A 19,661-nucleotide genomic window follows, 5' to 3' on the forward strand; every position below is an offset into this window, starting at 1 on the left:
ACTTGTGCTTGACGGTTCAGCCGCCAGTTCCCGACCGTTATTATTACCCTGCAGCTCGCCAAGCGCTGCACATCCCCAACTTTAATCATTCTTGGCCCGGAACCCGAAAAAGTACTACATCGTACCATGTAGTAGTACCCTGACAAGATGCACGAGTTAACCCATCTCCTATCTCCTAGTACATATTGTAGTTAGCTTTTCCATTCAACCGTTGAAAGTGGTTGGACAGGTCAGGTCACGGACTACTCGCACGGCTCCCCCGGTCCCCCGTTTTCGCCAAAATCGAATCCCGAGCGGGATGTGCAAAATGTCGAGAAACCACGCATCGACCGGTCGAGAATCGTGATACTTTCTTGCCTCCCTTTGCCATCCATACAAACTAGTCCATCCACTGTCCACACGTGGCGGCATTCCGCGGAGGGTTCTCTTGGCTAGCAGGGGATTTATGAATTTCAGTTTCTGACCTGCTGCTTTGACACCCCCTCTCATGCTCCCGACATCTATTATCCACTGGTCCGAGTTCTAGGCTGCTAGTCTTTTGATTTAAACCTCGTACAGTACGAGTAGTAATACGGCATGGATGTGCCGAACTCTATCAAGATCATCAGAATTCATCTCTAAGTTCTCTACTGGTGGCGAGTGGAGTCGATTTCCCTCCTTAGTCTTTGATATTTCCGTATTGGTTCGAAATCGCGTTGTCGTTTAGTTTTAACTTTGAATATTTGACGACTGGTAGGCCCTTAGCAAGGTTGTTCGCTCGTCCTTCTCCTAGCGATCAAAAGTCCGTCTGTCCGTATCCTCTCAATTTCTCAAGTACTACATTCTAAACTCTTTTGTGGTGTGACAATGTATTTCCTCTGCTATTGAGACGTGATATCCCTCTCGCTTCGTGTCTTCCGGTTTCCCGGTGACAAGGTTTTGGATTTGCTTTGAGATTCCTAATCCCCTTCTATACGGAGTTGTGCCTTAGCCTCCCCGGAAATGTCGATAGTCGCGATAGTCCTCCGTACATTCTGCCGGAAAAAAGCGACTAGGTACTACTCCCACCCCCGTTGCCGAACCTGGCACGGCTCAAATCATCCCAGTAGTACCGTCCATAGCCCCGGCTCGTTGCATCGTGACAGCCGGTCACCGATGATGCTGTACTATGAATGGCATTTGGTTGAATACTTTACAGAGTGTATCCACATTTCCCGAGCTTAAGACGATATGCAGCCTGACCGTTGACCCGTTCCACTAGACCAACTATGGTATTACTGCAAGTGGAAAATACATATATTAGTTTTGCTCCTCCCCTGGTTCGACTCCTTCACCTTGCCATAAAGAAAGACTATGCAAACTATGCACGAAGTACCTGACACGAGAGACTCGCCAGTGGACCGAGTTTGCATCACATCAATACGAAGTACTTGGTGCCTACTGCCTAGGTACTAGGACGGAAATACCTTTTTACCTCGGTCCTAGGTAGTTTCCCAGCCCGAGAGAATTAACTTTCTCCGTAGCCGGGTGCCCGGATCAGATGGTCAAGAGGTGAGTTTCGCCGGAAAACCCTAAATTAATAAACAACTTAGATCCTTTGTAAGGAGAGAATCGCAGCTTGATTGACACTTGACAGCCCCTTTATTAAAACCAACAAGTCGGTCCCCCAAGTCATGAATCACATTGGCCCGGCGCTAGATTATCGATGGTCTTTTATATCGGTTTCCCGATATCGATACGGAATATTGTAACCTCCAAGTTGGAGGATGATCCTGAATTGGATTTACTAGTAGTTCTCCTTCAACTTCATGTACATGCTCAGCTATGCATAGGAAAACTAGCCATGAGAAAAAATAAATAAAAAAAAGCTCGATCGGGCAACGGGTAGTACTATCCTCTGTTGGCTCCTGCAAAGGGCCATCTGCAGCCGTTCAGCTGTAGAACGGTAGGTAGATGCAATTGGAAGTTTGACCTGTGTATTCGCAAGCCATCGTTCATCTTTGCGAGCACTCAGACTCTCGCTCCAAGCGCGCTGAAACGAGCCACTGTCTCCGCTTCTTGGACCCGGCAGGATGGCTAGATCACCAACATGCATGAAACAATTCTCCGGCAGGATATTGATAATCAAAGCTTGTGTTCCGCCCAACGATCAGGTTTCAGAGTGGCGATGAAAGGTTGAAGAACTTGTAGGCAGTTGCTCGAATCCTCTCTGCAGGGCGTGGCCAGGACAACTATTTTTTTTCTTTATTCTGACGGTGGCTCGATCTTGGCTTTGGCTCCAATTTGGTGAGATGCGGGAGTCACGTGACTTTCTTTATGTTTCTATAAATAACCTTCCTATCAAGGAAATCCAAAGTCAATCAAGTTGAACCACGTGATTCAAGGTAGAACAACGCCCGCCAACTCGAGAATCTGGGAAGACTGGAATAAATCTGCTGAGATCTGAGATTCACCGCCGTGGCTTCGATCCTGTGATCGACCTGCAATCCGGCCCCTTCCGTAGATCTGGGGCCTTGACGAGCCACACTCACCTGGGGGTCTCCAGGGCCTGCGTTTGCCGTCCCCCTGACCTCCCCCGGTCGAGCGTCCCCCTCCCTCTCCTGATCTACTTGACCCTCGATTTCCCTCCGATAATCCAACCCGCTCGACCACGAAACAATGGGATTTGGAAGCTTCGAGTCCATCTGTCGAAAGACACCGCTGCCGCTGTGCGCGCTCGTGGGTCCGCCATCGGCGATCCAGGGGAACGCCGGCGTGCTACCCAAGTGCTATGCGCGGAACATCGAGCTGGCCAACACGATTATTTTCGAGGGTGCGGCTGATTTCATACACATAGCCGCACTGGGAATGACGGCAATTATGATCTTCCATGTGCGGTCCAAGTTTACGGCTGTCGGTGAGTTCCCACCACCCCGCGGATCTGCCGGAAGGATATTATTTTTGGGGAAGGGAAGTTGCTGATACCAATGGGGGTAATAGGCCGCAAGGAGATTACCACTTTCTTCTACATCTATATGCTGCTGACCATGTGCTCGTTGGTTGTCGACGCGGGCGTCGTCCCGCCCAAGAGCGGTCCCTTCCCATACTTTGTCGCGGCGCAGAATGGGCTAGCATCGGCGCTGTGCGGGTGCTTGCTAATTAACGGGTTCGTCGGGTTCCAGCTGTACGAGGATGGCACGACGTTGTCGGTGTGGCTGCTGCGGTTGGGATCGCTGGGCATGTTCGCCATCTCCTTCCTCGTGTCGTTGTTCACGTTCAAGGGCTGGGCCGGGCTGGGCCCGACCAACACGGTGGGCCTGTTTGTCGTGCTGTATATCCTCAACGCCATCTGCATCGCCGTGTATGTCGCCATGCAACTGCTGCTGGTGGTAAATACTCTCGACGATCGGTGGCCGCTGGGGCATATCGCGTTTGGCGTGCTGGTATTTGTCATCGGGCAGGTGATCATGTATGCGTTCAGCGAGGTGATTTGCGAGAATGTGCAGCATTATTTGGATGGGCTGTTTTTTGCGACATTCTGCAACCTACTGGCTGTTATGATGGTCTACAAGGTAAGGAACTGTCCATGATTCAGCAATTGGCGGAAGGCTGACCAAGATAGTATTGGGACTCCATTACAAAGGAAGACCTCGAGTTCTCCGTCGGTGTTAAGCAAGGGAACTGGGAAATCAAGGACCTGATTCCAGAGGAAGACCGACGATTGACCATGTACCACGACAATGCCTCCGAGTATGCGCCGAGCACGCACTACCGAAGCTCAACAGTCGGGGGACACGGCTACTAGATAAGGCAGTGATTTGTGGTTTTTTTTCTTTTCTTCTGATTTACTGACTTCATGTACATAGTTATATCTAATTCTTAATGCAATCTGGGATGTTGGAAGGGAGGAGTACATAACCATTCCACATTGCCCTTGATCTTGGGCTCTCGAATCATACAATGCAACTAGCCATGTTAGCCAGCCTCGACACCTCGACACGACCGGAAAGAGGAACCGAACCTTACACTCCTCGCCTCCCTTCCTCACACACCATCGTCTCCATCACCTCTCAAATCCCATCCTCCTATAGATCCAAACATTGGGATATTGGGCTTCTCCCTCGACGATTTCAAGGCAACACTTCCGTCCTTCCCGATCCGCCCTTTGCGTCATCACATCAATCAACATGTGGCCGATACCCCCCGGCCCTGTGCATCAGGCCGCACGCTCCGCCACGAGGTTGCAAAAAATTAATACCCTGCGGGATCCGTCCAGCTGCACCTCACGCTGGCGGTTCTTCCATGACCGGTACCGACGCGTGCGCAGCCCGCCGCGGCCAAGGTAGACGAGCCGCCGGAGCCTAGAGGAGCGCGTCGTGCGCCGCGTCGCCCCTTCCAGCTTCGTCGCTGGTTACCACTAGTAGTTGGGTGAAGAGCGCTCGGGCGGAGTTTGGTGGGCGCGCGATTTCAATCGTCGACTTCATCGTTCTTCCCATTCTCTCTACATACTGTATACCCACACAATAATGAGATGTGTTTCGGATTGCCATCAACAGCGACCGTTCCTGGGAGTTTGATCTCATCTTGCTGTTAAGAGATGTATTCATAACAGTAATGCAGTAGGGTTTAGTAAGTCCCTGAATTAAACAATGCAGTTAAGAAGTGTCATTCTTATTTTCATGGCGGCCTCTTTCGAAGGAGAAGCAGTGCTGTTATCGCGGAGCTCTTCGGAACTAAACTAGATTAGAGCTGGCAATGAACGCCGGCATATTTCTGATCATGGACAGATTGGAAGTGGATCTGTCGAGAGGTACTGTACGTAATTAGGGCTTCTCCTGAACGAAAATACTGGTTGACTGTGGCTCAACTACTTCTATTACTACCAGCAGTACCGATGGTAGGCTGGTTTGGAACAATGTAGGGGATCAGGGATCCATCGTGTTAGCCGACGTAGAAGCTGGGGAAAGGGATTGATAACTCCCGCACGACCGCACCGGTTTACGTATGAGATGCTTGTTGCTGAATCGGGAATGTCTATGCTATGAAATTCCGATATTATGCGTCATCTCTATCAGAAACAGACCGGAATGCCGTCCAGCTCGCCTGCCTACAGTACACTCAATAAAAAAAATATGATGGATTAGTCAACAACAACAACGTCGTCAGCATCGACATCCCTGCTTTCCGCTGGCGGATTCGCGCTCGTACTTGCGTACCACCCGCGATCAACCCATCGGACAATGGTCTCGGCTGCTTCATGCACGAGATGCCGGTACGAAGGGTTGTCCTTTGACGTGAACATGCTGATATGCGCCATGATCTCGTCGCGAGCCTTCTCGTTCATCGCCGGCGCCCATTGAAGACCTTCTCCTCCATTGGTGCTGCTATTCAGAGTCTGATCGTTCCGATCAAAATCTTCCGGAAGATGGCAAAATGTACGCTTCTGCGAGCGCGGGATGTGATGAAGCAGCGACGACGGGTCGCGGCTGCGACTGCTGCTAGTCGGAGATGAAGAGAGCACGGTGTAGAAGTTGATGCTGTTGATGCCATGGTCTCGCCGGAGAGAGGACAGAGACGCCACACGCTGGCGGAGATCACCGGGTCGGACTAGACAGCCGACAAACGCCAGATGCGAGGTGACCCATGCCCAGCCATCGATCAGGCGCTCCCGCTGCGAGTACATCGCGGCTGCACTACCGGCCGCGACTGCGCCTGCGGCGCCGGCGAACATGGCATACCGACCCCAGCGCTGCCAGGAGGGCGTTGCTGCTGCATCTGCGGATTTATCATCACTGCTCGTTGCAGGGGCCAACGCCGGGCGCGTCGTGCTCGACGACGTGGTTGTCGTAGTGGTGGTAGTAGATTTCGTCTTTTTCAGACCAAACAGGCCCGCCATCTCGTTAAATGTGCTATACGCCGTCGTGACTGTCTTGTAATGCTGTTCCGCATTATGCGACACCACGCCCGGCGAAACACCTAGAAACGGCGTGTCAAATGCCAGCAGGCCTTGGATGTGCGGAAACATGAAAAAAGGCGCTGCTTCGGCGTTGCCATTGTTCTCACTACTACCTGAAGAAATCGGCCGTTCAGAGGCCAGCAGGAGAGCCGTCTCGGCCCCGACGATCCCGCCCATCGAATGCCCGAGGAGCATCACATGGACCGACGGGTCAACGGTGGGCGAACTCGTGCCATTTGCGACTTCCAGGTCAATGACCTGGTCTTGCAACCTGTACCACATCAGTCATTAGCTGCGCCATCTATAGACCGCGGCGACCTACCAGTCACGGAACCGCCCGACGCATTCTTTCAACTCGCCTCGAGTCTCGTACCTGGGGTACGTGATGGCGAGGACCTCTAGATTCGGCAGGGCCTGCCTGAGCAGGGTCACCAGATGGCTCGGAAAGTCGCCAAATGTATCATCTCCGCCCTGCGTTGCATGTTAGCAGGGACTACTATATTCTGTACCTGGAAGCACCGAACGAGACGGACCCGAAAACCGTGGATGAACACCAACAGCAGCGTTTTCTTCATTCTCCAGCAGGGGAAAAGCCGTCTATTACGCTCATTGTCAGGAATCGATGAGCATCAGCCGTTGGACATGGTGCTCTGGATCATCCTGATGTTGAGTTGAGAGAACGTTCGATCCATCGGCCACATCGTATGCGCATTTGCCATAGAAGGATCTTTACAGTTAGGCTTAATCACGTGATTCCAGGGTCGAGGGAGACAGTCGAACGATTCAATCGACTGCTTGCAACAACAGATAGTTACTGGTAACGCGCGGTGAAGCACGAATGCCCTGTGATAGCCTCACGGCTCATCAGAAGTAGCTTCGTACAACTTACTTGGGTATGGGGTGCGGCAAGAGTGAAGTGAGAGAGGATTGAAGCCAAGTTATGGAGCTAGGCATGGCTATATGAGGGCCACGTGACACTCTACATACTCCGTACCCTTTTCCGAGGACTTTCCAAAGGCGCGAGGGATGTTCATACTACTCCTATACCTATGTTATGGAAATGACTGACTACCGCACGGATACGACTCACGAGGCTACTGTTCTGTGCAGGAATTGGGGTATGTAGATCGCAGGGATATTGAAGTGACAATGAAGAGTCTCATAACGCTCAACGAGTACTCGTGACAGCCACCGATTGAGCCAGTCGAGTTTGATGACTGACTGTTTGACTCCGAGTCCTCAGCCGTGGGATTTGTCTAGTATCTAGGTCAGGTCATTCAATCACGGGCATCAGGAGAGTTATGAGATAGACCTAGCACTCCCGACACGGCAGTTTGTAGTATAGAGCCACTGCACTCTTCGCTCCGTAGATATACAGTAAGTACAATGTACAGCACTCTGCATGGCCATGGACTGTCAACATCGCAAATAGGTTAGGCTCCGGACCAAGAAGCAGGAAGGGCTGTAAGCTGGACTGCTGGAGCAGTGGTTGAAGGACGCCGACTTCGTGAACATCCATCCACGTAGAGAAATTCGCCCTCCTCTACGGCGTCTGGTCAAATGGATCCCAATGTTGTCAGTTCCTCCATTGGTCTCCAAACAGTTAACCAAATCTCAGTCAAGAGGTTAGCGCCTGGAACCCGACCCAGGCCGAGGCAAATGGCTTCGAGGGGAGCAGCCATGGCCGCTTGTTCAAGAATTGGACCAAGGAGGAAGTCGTACTTCCTGTCAGTCCTGCGCCGACGGCTGGAAGCTCACCATACCCTCGATGCTCATGAACTTGTGAGTACCCAGTAGCCTGTCAGCAACGCTAGTACTTTGTGATACAAACCTAATTACGAATGACACCCGCAGCAATGTCGTCTACGGCAAGCGTCATGAGAATTGACCAAGATGAAATTCAATAGAGTAGACACTATGAGTTACTATCATGATTAAGGGAGTGTGCAAAGGTGGATCCTAGAAGATTATAACCATGATCTATCGAATGGCTTCGAAGTTTTTCTCGTGTAAGCTGCTCAAGATTTCGGGAGGATTCAAGAGAGATTCGAAGATACATGCGACGTTTTCCACATAGAGACTTATTACGCGGGTTCTTTCGATTTGATCTGCCCAGAGGTCATCGTAATCCCGGTAGAATCGAGGAGCCTCTCTTCGCCTTAATCGAGATACTCACTGGCTCGGCAGAGTACCCTTGTGAGTACGTTAGGTCACGTTTGCAAGGTCAGATCTGCATCTTTGGAGGATGTCTACAAAGTTATCAATTGCATCTGGCTGTGAGCAAGAGCGACATCTTAAGATCAATCAGGCTCCCGGTTCACGAAAGATGGGACAGAAGGAAGCACCTACTATGCTTGGAGTGAAAGGAGGGTTGCCGAGTAGGTATTTCACAATATTCTCCATTTAGAATGCCAGATGATCCAGCAAGACGTGAATTGCCATTAGCGAGTAAGAAATCAAAGGATAATGGGGAGCAATTGATGGGAATGTAATCAAATGCGCCGTATATGCAGTCTAGTGTACATGATCCATGCCCTGGAAGTCCTGACCCTACCGAAACGACCAAATTCAGGTTACAAACATCGAAAGTAATGATCAGACCCTCGTGCACCGCAATGTCTTGTCTAGTCGTCTAGATGGCGTCCGTCAACCGCTGATTCTGATTCCACTCGACGGTGCCCGGCACGTCGCGAATCTCCTCCAATTTGTTGCCCAACTTGATGATCGAGAACCGAATCATTCGCGGATCCAAACCCAACGTTCTCTGGACGGCGGCCTGCGCGGGTGCCGAGGCGTCAAAGCGCATGATGAAGTGGTGGCCTTCGGTGTACCGAGCCTGGTGCTTCGTCGTGGGCCGGGGAAGACGGAAGGTGCCCCAGTTGGTGTAGCCGCGGATCACGCCACCGGAGCGGAGGACTTGAAGGCCGGCGGTCCGGGCAATCCTGAAATGCAACTCGTTAGGCCATGGGATCGACGCCGGGGGAGAAAGAAGACGGATGAAATGGTGGACCAGTTGATTTGGGTATGGGGTGGACGTACTCCCGCACTTCTTGGACACTGCCCGGACGAACCTGTTTTCGTTAGTATTGCACCGAGCCATTCGTGGGATAGACGTACGATCGCAATCAGCTCGTACAACATCGCATCGACTGGGAGGCCGAATGACTTGGAGGATGGAGCAATCCAACGGGGAACGATTTGGCGGAGATTTTTTTAGCTCCAACGGCGAGCTTATCAGTCTTGGCATTGATTACATCGACGCACTTGAGAAGCAAACGCAAAGATTGATTGGCCAAATTTCTGATTCTGGCCTGATTAGGGAAGCATTTTCGTTATCGCCACGTCCCCTCGGTGAATGCACACGGCCAAGCTCCGCCGTGATAATGCGCGGTCAGATAAATACAGAGTTGCATCACTCGTTGTTCTTCCTCGGACACAACCACTTCTCTTCCCATTTTCAAACCCAATTCCTTCATAACTCGAGCCAAAAAGCACTCCGCAGCCATGTCCGTTGCTAGACTCGCCCGTCCCGTGGCCTCTGCCCTGTTCTCCCAGCGACTGCCGCTCAGCGCAGCTCGCCGGATGCCCGGAGCTTTCCCGCGGGGAAGCATCAGGACCTTCACACGCAGCTCTCAATGTGCGCAGAAACTCCCCATTGCGTTGGCCGCAAGGAGGCCAATTCGACTTGTAGAATACTGACGAATTCCCAGGGCAAGTCAAGAAGTACACCGAATCGCACGAATGGATTGAGGTCGGCGACGACGGGATAGGTATGTTTGCTTTTGGAAAGCTACTCACCTTGTCTTCTTTCGCCTGGCTGATGATTCTCTCCAGCAACGATTGGAATTACCGAGTACGCTGCTAAATCCCTCGGCGACGTGGTCTACGTCGAGCTGCCGACGGCGGACGTCGAGGTCAATGCCGGCGAGCCCGTCGGCGCCGTCGAATCCGTCAAGTCGGCTTCGGACGTCCTGTCGCCCGTCTCCGGGCGCGTGGTCGCGGGGAATTCCGTCCTCGAAGAGAAGCCCAAGACCATCAATGAGTCGCCCGAGGGCGACGGCTGGATCGCCAAGGTCGAGATCAACGACAAGACCGAGTTGGAGGAGTTGATGGACCACAAGGCGTATCTGGATTCTGTCGGCGAGCATTGAAACTCTGATTTTGTCTTCCGTCCGTTGTTGGAGAATTTAGAAAAAGTGTCTGGGAATGAGTTTGTCGTCGGGTTGTACATGTACAGGCCGGACTTCACCACTTGGCTACTAATGGATGTTATGAATCGGAGGAACAAATTGGGTATTTCATGACAGAAAGACCTATCGAGTTACTATACAGGTGGGATCGACTCCCGACATATTGGACACTGTAGCCGCAGCTTCATCCAACTCTCCAAGCACGCAGTATGGAAGATGTGCCGGCACGGCGTAACCATATACGCCCGGCGTCCAAGGATGCTGCTCGCGCCGTCCGTCACGCTGCTCCCGGCAATCCCGCCGCCAGAGGTCGTCAGCACAGGAACCTCGATATCCTGCATGCAAATCGCACAGTCAAAGATCTTCTTCTTCCGATCCTTAGCCCGCGGTTTGTCCGACGCTGAGGGACGGCTGCTACTGCTGCTGCTACTGTCACCGGCTGCTCCGGTGTCAGCATCCCGCTCTTCTGCCCGCAGGGCGCCGATCGGCAGCGTCGAACCGGATTCCAGGTCATCGCCCGTTGAGGTATCCCGGATGATCGGGTGGTAGTCGTAGGCCGGGGGCGCCCAGCCGCGGGGAACGAAGAACCGTGGGCCGACAATGTTCTGGCTCACCAACGTCCAAACCTGGATCCAGACCCAGGCGGCCAGGGCCAGCGCGGTCGTCGTGTCTGGCCGGATGAAGAGGATGTTGTCGCGGACCGTCAGGAAGTAGACAAACGGCAGCAGGCGCAGGATGCTCTGCCCGACGACAAACTCCCATCGCAGTGCCTTGCGACAGTTGCGCATGACGTTGCGGTAGATTTGCGGAACCCAGAAGGAGAAATAGATGAACGCCAGTACCCGCGCGTAGGCCGCGCCGAGTTTGTTCGGCCAGACGAAGGACCATAGGGTCACGATGGACAAGCAGCACAGAGTGAAGTAGAAGCGGGCGTACATTGTACCCACGTCGCTGCCTTCGGATTGTCCCCGGTTAGTTTGCTCGTTGGGGTCTTCCATCGGATCGCCTTGGTCCGAGGGGATGATGATAGGCGCGGCGCCCGAGTTCGCCGCCGTCGCGGGTGGCGGAAGTCCTTCGGAACGATTCTCCCGCCTCTGGTCTCTGCCTCTTCGTTCAGGGGCCTGGACAGCCCAAAGGTCCATCATAAACTTTATGCCAATGAAGCCGACAGAGAGGAATACGAGAAAGGCCCCTGCGGCCAGGACAACAAAAGTGGTGTCCAGAAACAGGGACAACAGGGTGAATGAAATCACTATCGAATCACCCATCGCCATTAAAGCGATCGTGTAGAAGCCGATTCGGCTCCGGGTCGATGGCGTCGACGCATCCTTCATCTGTCGCACAAGCAGATAAATCTGCGCACAGGTGATACCTGCAATGCCATATATCACCCGCGAAGCAGCCTTGGTGTATTCCTCCTGCTTCGGACCGACCAGATACAGAGTATCGGACGGCGGATATTCCGGCGGCGCCTTGGTCTCAAAGATCATGCCGCAGTCCGGCGAGAACAGAATTGCAGACATCTCTATCATGGGCGGGGGCGGGATAGGCGCCCCCATTGGTGACCGCAGCTCGTTCTCGATCTGCTGCAAAAGCTCCGAGTCTACTAGTCGTCCTCGCGCCATGACGGGATGCTGCTGCAGGTAGATAATGTATTCACACTTGGGCGTGGAAAATGCCGCCTGGCCGCCACTGGGCAGAGACGACCAGGGGAAGAAAGTCGGCTGGCGACGTCGCTCAGTGATTGTATCCTGCAACGATTTCATGACCAGCCGCTGCGAGAGGTTGAACATGTCCTCCGAGAGAGTGAAGAGCGGCAGTGAGGACAGACCGTTGAACTTTTCGCTCGTCGTGGTCAGGATGATAGATCCCTGCTTGGGGAAGTGTAGACCAAACAGCGACATGTACCATGTCTTCCCCAAGCCCTCGGTGCTTTCAACGGTCAAGTCGGCCTTGATCTCTCGGACATGGGATGTCTGCGACTCCTGCAGTTCCTGGCCAGTGCCCTCGTGCAGCTCAACGTAGAGAGTCCCCGACTCGCTGGTGATGTTCAACCCAAAATCGCTGGTCGCATAGTCGTATTTCGCCATCAGGTCCGTCATATTGAGGCGCGAACCGTGGGATTTGGCGTGTCGCACCCATTCTCCCCGAAGCTTACTCGTCACGTTGTGGTAGACTGGCAGGGAAATCGACGTCAGCTCCGCTGGTTTCGGCTGATCTGGCTTGACAACGCCGGCGCGCTCCAGGGCCCTGTGGACATTGCGCAAGGCTCGATTCTGCACCGTCGGTAGCAGGTCCCACGAGAAGCTGTCATTCTGGCCGAGTCCCGGCACCGAGAGCCATTTATCCTTTGGAGGATCAAAGTCGCCGTACTGCGACCGGTTCAGCAGCTGCAAGGCGCGCAGCTCCTCGGCGAGCTGGCGCTGTTGTTCCTCGTCATGCTCGGGGTTAGAGGGCGTGCGGACCTGCGCGCTGAGGATGAGATAGAGCACCAGGATCACGAAGAAAAAAGTCCCGCGGTTATCCATCCACGCCGGCTAAGTCATCGCACGAAACGCGTTACTACAGTAAAGGAGATAAGGCGCGGGCGGGGGAGGGCATTGCTTAGTAGGTTGAGCTGGTCAATGGGCTGCGATGAGATCACCGAGCGGCGACCAGCGACGATGGACCTGTGCGCCGCTTTAGATTTGATCCTTGGTTCTGTTCTTCGATCCAAGCCACCTCTCCTCCTTTGGAGACACTTTGCATGAAGTTATGAACTAATGAGGCAGAGGGAGTGTGAGGGCTAAATTCACAGAGCTTTGGAGCCTAGTCTAGCCGACTTCAAGACGGCGTCGAAATACGAATCAGAGTGACGACAGCGACACGAAATGAGCAGCTCAGTGCCTTCAATTTCACTACCAGACCCCGAGCAAACGCCAGATCCGGATGATTCTACAGACCAATCTCCCACACAACACGATCCAAAAGCGCTATCGCCCATGAGGGCCCACGATGGCGCCGCCCCCCCGAGCCCAACGAGTCCCACGTTTGGATCGCCCGGCGACGGGGGTGGCGGAAGCGATGCGCCGAATCCGTTCAACTTCAAGCCGATGCCCCTTGCAAAGGGGCCGGTGTTGAAACAGGTCAGTGCATGTGTTGGTATGCGCAGGAGAACTCCCTGGTCCAGGACTGACGACACCGCAGAACATCAGCCAGAGACGGGGACACAAGTACAAGCACAGCAGCGTCTCGCATCAAATCTTCCAAGAACCGCCGCCGCGCGCACCGTTGGCCCTGCCGAATTCTCTGCCGATCCCGACCCTGCCAGAATGCCGGGGGAGCATGTCGCGAGACCAGATAACGCGCTTCTGGTGGAGCGTGTGCCACATGGTGGTTGCGGGATACACGCTCTGGACGGCGCACGGGTCGCTGGCCATGACCGCGCTGTCGCACCTGATCCTGTTTGACTCGCTCGGCGCTCTGCTCTGCGTGGTGGTGGACGTTCTAGGCAACTTCGAGGTTTGGAGCCGATCAAGCATCCGACATCCGTTCGGGTTGGAGCGCGCCGAGGTGCTGGCAGGCTTCGCGACGGCCGTGTTGCTGGTGTTTATGGGACTGGACCTGATCTCGCACAACCTGCAACACTGGTTCGAGATGTCCTCGGACCATGAGCCGCACTACTTCCACGTCCACGAGCGCGTCCCCGCCGGCAGCGTTGACGTCACAGCCCTGCTGGCCCTGGCGACGACACTGATCTCAGCGATCGGACTGAAGAACCATGCACGGATCGGCAAGGCGATGCGCTTTGCCTACATCGAGTCCCTACCGTCGGTGCTCAGCAACCCCGCGCATTTCCTGACGCTGTCCTGCTCGGCGGCGCTGATGCTACTGCCGCTGCTGTCGATTCGTCTGTACCGATGGCTCGACATGATCATGTCCCTGACCACGGCGATCGCCATGTGCGTCCTGGGTTCCCGCATCGTCAAGACATTGGGGTCGATTCTTCTCATGTCCTACTCGGGCCACGGCGTCAGCGACGTGATCCGCGACATCGCGGCCGATCCTGCCGTCAAGGCCGTCGATGACGCCCGGTTCTGGCAAGTGCACTACGGGCTGTGCATGGCGAATTTGAAACTACGCGTCACGGGCTCCGAGGAGAGCCTGGTCCGCCTCCGGGAGAGGATCAGTAGTTTGATCCGAAACCGCCTTGGAGGGGGGTACGGATCTGGTGGGCAGAAGTGGGAGGTATCCCTCCAACTGGCTGTGGATCAATGATGACATGTATTATAACCCTTCAGGACATATGTAATCCATGATCAAGTCGCAAGTGGCTCGCGCCCATTGTAGATTATGATTAAACATTATCCGTGATATAGCCATCAGTCATCTACTTCCTCGATACCTGGTTTCGGCCGATCCGATTGACTTTTTTGTCCCATCAGACGATCGAGGACATTGCCATTGGCTGCTCCATCATCACTGTTCTCGCTGGCATCCTCATCACCTTCTCGTTTTTCCTCAAGTACTCCCAAGCCCAGATTCTACAACAAGAATACGGATGAGAAGAGAACCATTTCAGAATCTGCTCCCGAGTCAATGGACGAGGGATTCCAGAACACAAGCACATACCATCTCGATGTACGGCCGGCCGCCCTGCTCATCATCATCTGGTACATCGTCTAGGACATGGTCACGCGCGTTCCCTTCGGCAATACGGCGCTCGAGGTCTTCATTCGCGGCTTTGAGTTGCGGGAGGAAGGACGATACTCGGGATAGAAGCTCGGAGTGTTGCGGGCGTTCGATCCGAGGTCGAGGGCGGCCGGGGACGGTCGTGATCTCGTCGAACTGCTCTTTGGCGTCGCTCGCTACGTCGTCGGTCTCCTCGTTGCCATCCTCTTCCCCATCCTCCTCCTCTTCTGACGATAGTGAACTTCCCGAGGAGGATGTCCAGTCGTCGCTCTCTTCCTGAAGTGGTGATCTCTGTTCAACCTTGGACCGCTTGGTGTCGGGTGATGTCGTTACTCCCAGCTCTTCGCTGTGGCCGCGTTTTTGTGCCATGAGTATGAATTCAACGAGGATTGAACCTTTTAAAGTGACCCAGCCATTGGAGCAATGACGATTTGCAGTTTTGCACATTTCGGCTGTGGTTATGAAAATACATGTCGGGGTTGATTACTGACCGCAACGCCGATTCCGATTGGCTGGATTGACGTAATGTGGTAATTGATGCGTAATTCAACGGATCAATCCTGAAACGGCATTTCCCAAACAATTAGTGGGACCGGGACGTCGCTGTTTCACCAGCGGGGGTGGAGCAGAAAACCTCCGGCAGTGACTGGTTCTGAATGGTCCGGCGAGGCGCCTATGTATTTCTCTCAGCGAAAGATGAGGGAGACGAAGGAGTCTTGGGTTTTCATGGCTGAAGATGCAGTATGTACGGGGTAGTTGTGAGTACGAGGACTGAGCTCGAGAGGACCTTTGCTACAAATTGTATCTCCTGCACGAGGTGGAATGGAGACAATGCGCATAATTACTACTATCCTCCCCATTCACCCGGTGCTGTGAATATTAATAGCTCAAGGAGTGAGTACTATCCATGCCAGCCCTATATTGAAGATAAAACCTATCAATCTCTTTGAAGCCACGTCTGCACGTCCTGCAGCCAACCGGATTGCTCTGCTTGAGTCACTGCAGAACGTCCCCAGTCCCTTGGCGATGCAGGGACTATCATCACCAAGCTCCTCCAAACCACATATCACATAGACAGTCGTACTCGTTCAGCAAGGCTAATTGAACACGACAGATCTTCTCTAGCCACTTACTGCCATGTACAAGTCCAGCGTTGACGTCGCTCCCAATCCCTCTTCCTCCGCAGACTCTTCCTCCTCCTCCTCTTCTTCCTCCCAAACGTCCTCGTCTTCCCTTCACCCCGCAGCAGCCACCCGGAAAACCCTCCACCAGAATATCATCGGCAAACTCCGCCCGCTGCCCTTTCAATATCGCTGGACGATATGGTTTGATCGGCACACCGAGCCCAATAATAACGTAGCAACGTCTGGGTCCGGGTCCGGGTTCTCTCCCGCTGCTGGCGACACCACCTACTCCGACCGGTTGTACGTCCTGCACGAGGACATCGCCGACATCGCGACCTTCTATCGCGTCTACAACAACTATCCCTGGCATCAGATCCGCCTGCGCGACACCGTGCACATCTTCCGCAAGGGCGTGAAGCCGCTCTGGGAGGACCCGGAGAATCTGCACGGCGGGAGCTGGACTTTCCGCGTGCCCAAAGCCAAAAGCCAGGCATTTTTCCACGAGGTTGCCATCTTGACGTTGGCGAATGAGTTGCAGTCGGCTATTGAGAGCGGTAGATATCCCCTATATCCTTTTTCTTTCGAGCCCTGATTGTATATCACTTCTCCTAACGTAATGTAGAACATGACCATGTCCTCGGCTTATCCATGTCCGTCCGCTTCAACTCCCATTTGATCTCCATCTGGAATAAGAACGGAGACAACGAGCGCTCGGTCAAGGCCATCGAAGAGACTGTTCGGGACCGCCTGTCGCCGGAGTTGCGGCCGGTCGAGGGGTCCGGTATCACGTACTTCTACAAGAAGCACTCCGAACGGGACGGGTGGAGCGACATCGTTGCGGCGGCGAGGAAACAGCAGGAAAGCCAGGAATCGGGATGAGCTTGACGCGATCTTGCATCATCGCTTTCTATTGAGTATATATTAGTTATTCTCGGAATCGGCATCGGCATTTTGCATTGGTCATGGTCTATGAATCCATATCTGTCTTGTTCATACATCCACGACAGAGTGTGAACCGTCCTGATATGACAGCATTTACATCATGAATGTCTGGTACAGCCTTTCTATCATTAGTATCCATCGTACAATACAGTTTGAGCATGCGATAGGTCCATGACGGTCTTCCGACTGTGGCCGCAACCCTAATCCCACTCTCAATCGCGATGGCGATCCCGACTGCGGTCCCGATCCTGATCGTCACAATCTCGGGATCGGCCTCGGTCTCGAGTACGGCTGCGGCTGCGGTCTCGATCGCGATCTCGATCCTTGTCCCGACCATTAGTGTTGATTGTGTCCCGGTCCCGATCCCGATCCCGCTCACGGTCGCGCTCACGATGTCGAGAGCGGGATCTGTCCCGCGGTGACCGCTCCCGGTCCCTGCGCCGTTCATCGTCGCGACTTCTCTCGCGATCTCGTCGGCTTCCGTCCTCTCCGGGAATGTACCGATCAACTTCGGTAATAGAATATAATGGACGAGGGTCTCGGTCTCTGCTATGAACCGGAGAACGGGCCCGACGACGCGGGGAGCGACTACGATGGCTCGTCCGCGGGACGTAGCGATCAATATCCAGCGGGCTCGGCGAGCGGGAGTGACGCCGAGAATACGACGACCGGTGGCGGGAGTAGGATCTTCGTCGGGACGGAGATCTTCGTCGAGAGCGCGATCTCCGTCGGGAAGGAGAACGCCGCGGAGATTGTGAGCGCCGTCGAGAGCGCGAGCGATGTCTCGCGGCTCGCGACGCGGATCGATCTCGATTATCCTTATCGTTTTCCTTATCATCACGTTGTGTGCGGGAGCGAGACCTTGATCGGGACGGTGACCGTTGCTTTTCTGCTCGGGATGTGGATCGATCGCGGTCATCGCGCCGCGTGCGAGACCGTGACCGCGACCGCGACCGCCTCCGAGATCGAGATCTTGATGGCGACCGTCGGCGGTAGTGATAGCGGGACGACGAGCGGGTGCGTGATCGCCGCCGCGGCGGGTCATCCCTGTCTCGATCACGCTCTCGCTCCCGCTCCCTGCTGCGATCCCGGTCGCGCCCCGTGTATCGATCGTACCCGCGATCGTAACCGTAATAAGAAGAGTAGTAGCGATCTCTGCGATCTCGGTCCCGGTCCCTGCTCCAGTCCCGCCGGTAGCTATCGTACCCCCGCATGGTGGACCGACTACGGCTGCGACGGCTCCCACGGTAGTAGCTCCGGTCATCTCTGTAGTCACGCACCGACTCTCTATCATCGTCACGACGCCCATGCACCGATCGATCTCGCGACCGGTAGCGTCGTCGGCTCCGTGACCGACTGGGACTGCGACTGCGGCGACTATAGTCCCGTCGGTGATAGTCCCGATCGCGCGACGGGCTCCTCATCCCGCGAGATCGAGCCGTCGCCGGTCCGGTTGAATGTCTAGACTCCGTGGTAGCCTTTGACCGCGGCGGGGGCCTGCGGCCGCTCTCGGTCTCATCGGTGTCATCAAAATTGAACTCTGGTTTCTGTCTTGACTTGGCCGCCATCTCCTCGCCTTCCTTGAGTAGTAACTGCAACGCCGCTTCCTCCAGCGTCTTGTCGTCCACCGGCGCAGGCGGTGGCGGAGTGGGCTCCCTGGGCGTCGGGGAACGTGGCCTTCGATCGCGGTAGCGAGACGAAGTTCCCTCGTAGCGATCGTAGCCTCGCGGGAGATCATAGTCTCGAGCACGGTCGCGGTACCGATCCCTATCTCGATCCCAAGAGTCATCCCGCCTCCTCCGCTCATATCGTTCTCGTTCCCTCTGCTCATCCAACGCCCGCTGCTCCTCTCGCATCCGCTCTCGCTCGGCGCGTCGTCCTTCCTCGCGCTCTCGCTCCCTTGCACGCTCCTCTTCCTCCCTGCGCCGCTCCATTTCGCGTCGCTTGCGCAGCTCCTCTTCCCTCGCCCTGGCTTCCTCCTGCTCTTTCCGTTCCTGTTCCCGCAGCGCTTCCTGGTGAAGACGTTCACGCTCAGCCCTGAACTTCCTCATGTGCTCTTCGATCTCCTCCTCCGTCGTATTGCCGGCTTGTTCCTCCTTGGCGGCGACCTCTTCGCCCACTTCCTGCCGCCGAATCTCGCGGATGGAGCTCAGGATCGAGTCTACATGATTGGCAGCGAGCTGATTAATGGCATTTTCAACCGACTTGTAGATGTCGCTGCGATCGACGGCGCCTTCGATAAGAGTGGCCGCCTTGCCTCGATCGCGCGACAATAGCGAGGGCTCGCGGTCAATCTCCGACTCGGCGAGCTTGAGGAGGTTGTCTGTGAACTCTTTCTTGGCTTCCTGCGTCCAAGGAATGTCAGAGAAGGTCCCCTCCATGCGCCGATTTCATGTAGGCTCCAAGACATACCGATTCATTGAACGCGGCCAGCACTTTTTTGCGCACGCTGTCGAAACCGCCCTTCTTTTTGAACGCCACCAAGAGACCGTCAATCGCAGCATGCTGCTCCTTGGTCAGAGGCAGCTCCGAGGTCTTGAACTTTTTGCGCTGCAGGCTTTCAATGTCCAACGTCGGTCTCTTGTCGGCCGGCTCGGGCTCCTCCTGCTTTACAGCGTTGCCTTCTGCCATCGTGTCGCAGGAGCACGAGGGGCAACAAATCCTCGTAAATCGCACTATTGCTTGCCGTGAACCCACATCGTTCCGGGATCCCAGTCAGGAATCCTTTCCCACATCGAGCATCGAGGTTCAAGAGTCGGATGTCGCGCCTTTGATCGCGTTGTCTGCTGCGATAATTCTGCCACAGCGGTGAGTGATTCC

General features: G+C 54.6%; 9 protein-coding genes across 9 annotated transcripts; 4 read left to right on the forward strand and 5 right to left on the reverse strand.

Annotated features, from left to right (window-relative positions):
• Positions 1-2,637: 2,637 nt before the first annotated feature.
• On the forward strand, positions 2,638-3,763 carry VTN31DRAFT_778 (uncharacterized protein; the record flags this gene model as incomplete). Its single annotated transcript, XM_069408319.1, has 3 exons — positions 2,638-2,875; positions 2,959-3,530; positions 3,581-3,763. The coding sequence occupies 3 exons, from the start codon at positions 2,638-2,640 to the stop codon at positions 3,761-3,763; spliced, it is 993 nt and encodes a 330-aa protein (XP_069263634.1).
• Positions 3,764-5,098: 1,335 nt separating this feature from the next.
• On the reverse strand, positions 5,099-6,489 carry VTN31DRAFT_779 (uncharacterized protein; the record flags this gene model as incomplete). Its single annotated transcript, XM_069408320.1, has 3 exons — positions 5,099-6,185; positions 6,237-6,385; positions 6,448-6,489. 3 exons carry the CDS (start codon positions 6,487-6,489, stop codon positions 5,099-5,101), a joined length of 1,278 nt encoding a protein of 425 aa, XP_069263635.1.
• Positions 6,490-8,546: 2,057 nt separating this feature from the next.
• On the reverse strand, positions 8,547-9,055 carry VTN31DRAFT_780 (mitochondrial 37S ribosomal protein bS6m; the record flags this gene model as incomplete). The annotated part of the gene is made up of 3 exons (XM_069408322.1): positions 8,547-8,856; positions 8,954-8,985; positions 9,032-9,055. 3 exons carry the CDS (start codon positions 9,053-9,055, stop codon positions 8,547-8,549), a joined length of 366 nt encoding a protein of 121 aa, XP_069263636.1.
• Positions 9,056-9,418: 363 nt separating this feature from the next.
• Positions 9,419-10,065, forward strand: VTN31DRAFT_781 (uncharacterized protein; the record flags this gene model as incomplete). The annotated part of the gene is made up of 3 exons (XM_069408323.1): positions 9,419-9,551; positions 9,625-9,684; positions 9,749-10,065. The coding sequence occupies 3 exons, from the start codon at positions 9,419-9,421 to the stop codon at positions 10,063-10,065; spliced, it is 510 nt and encodes a 169-aa protein (XP_069263637.1).
• A 173-nt stretch (positions 10,066-10,238) lies between these two features.
• On the reverse strand, positions 10,239-12,632 carry VTN31DRAFT_782 (uncharacterized protein; the record flags this gene model as incomplete). Its single annotated transcript, XM_069408324.1, has 1 exon — positions 10,239-12,632. One exon carries the CDS (start codon positions 12,630-12,632, stop codon positions 10,239-10,241), a length of 2,394 nt encoding a protein of 797 aa, XP_069263638.1.
• Positions 12,633-13,085: 453 nt separating this feature from the next.
• VTN31DRAFT_783 (uncharacterized protein) lies at positions 13,086-14,361 on the forward strand (the record flags this gene model as incomplete). The annotated part of the gene is made up of 2 exons (XM_069408325.1): positions 13,086-13,229; positions 13,291-14,361. The coding sequence occupies 2 exons, from the start codon at positions 13,086-13,088 to the stop codon at positions 14,359-14,361; spliced, it is 1,215 nt and encodes a 404-aa protein (XP_069263639.1).
• A 104-nt stretch (positions 14,362-14,465) lies between these two features.
• VTN31DRAFT_784 (uncharacterized protein) lies at positions 14,466-15,144 on the reverse strand (the record flags this gene model as incomplete). The annotated part of the gene is made up of 2 exons (XM_069408326.1): positions 14,466-14,627; positions 14,716-15,144. 2 exons carry the CDS (start codon positions 15,142-15,144, stop codon positions 14,466-14,468), a joined length of 591 nt encoding a protein of 196 aa, XP_069263640.1.
• A 768-nt stretch (positions 15,145-15,912) lies between these two features.
• Positions 15,913-16,778, forward strand: VTN31DRAFT_785 (uncharacterized protein; the record flags this gene model as incomplete). Its single annotated transcript, XM_069408327.1, has 2 exons — positions 15,913-16,453; positions 16,522-16,778. 2 exons carry the CDS (start codon positions 15,913-15,915, stop codon positions 16,776-16,778), a joined length of 798 nt encoding a protein of 265 aa, XP_069263641.1.
• Positions 16,779-17,053: 275 nt separating this feature from the next.
• Positions 17,054-19,472, reverse strand: VTN31DRAFT_786 (uncharacterized protein; the record flags this gene model as incomplete). Its single annotated transcript, XM_069408328.1, has 2 exons — positions 17,054-19,186; positions 19,254-19,472. 2 exons carry the CDS (start codon positions 19,470-19,472, stop codon positions 17,054-17,056), a joined length of 2,352 nt encoding a protein of 783 aa, XP_069263642.1.
• Between the last annotated feature and the right edge of the window lie 189 nt (positions 19,473-19,661).

This window comes from Thermomyces dupontii, assembly GCF_041956625.1.
Source record: "Thermomyces dupontii strain NRRL 2155 unplaced genomic scaffold VTN31scaffold_1, whole genome shotgun sequence".
Taxonomy (NCBI): Eukaryota; Fungi; Ascomycota; class Eurotiomycetes; order Eurotiales; family Trichocomaceae; genus Thermomyces; species Thermomyces dupontii.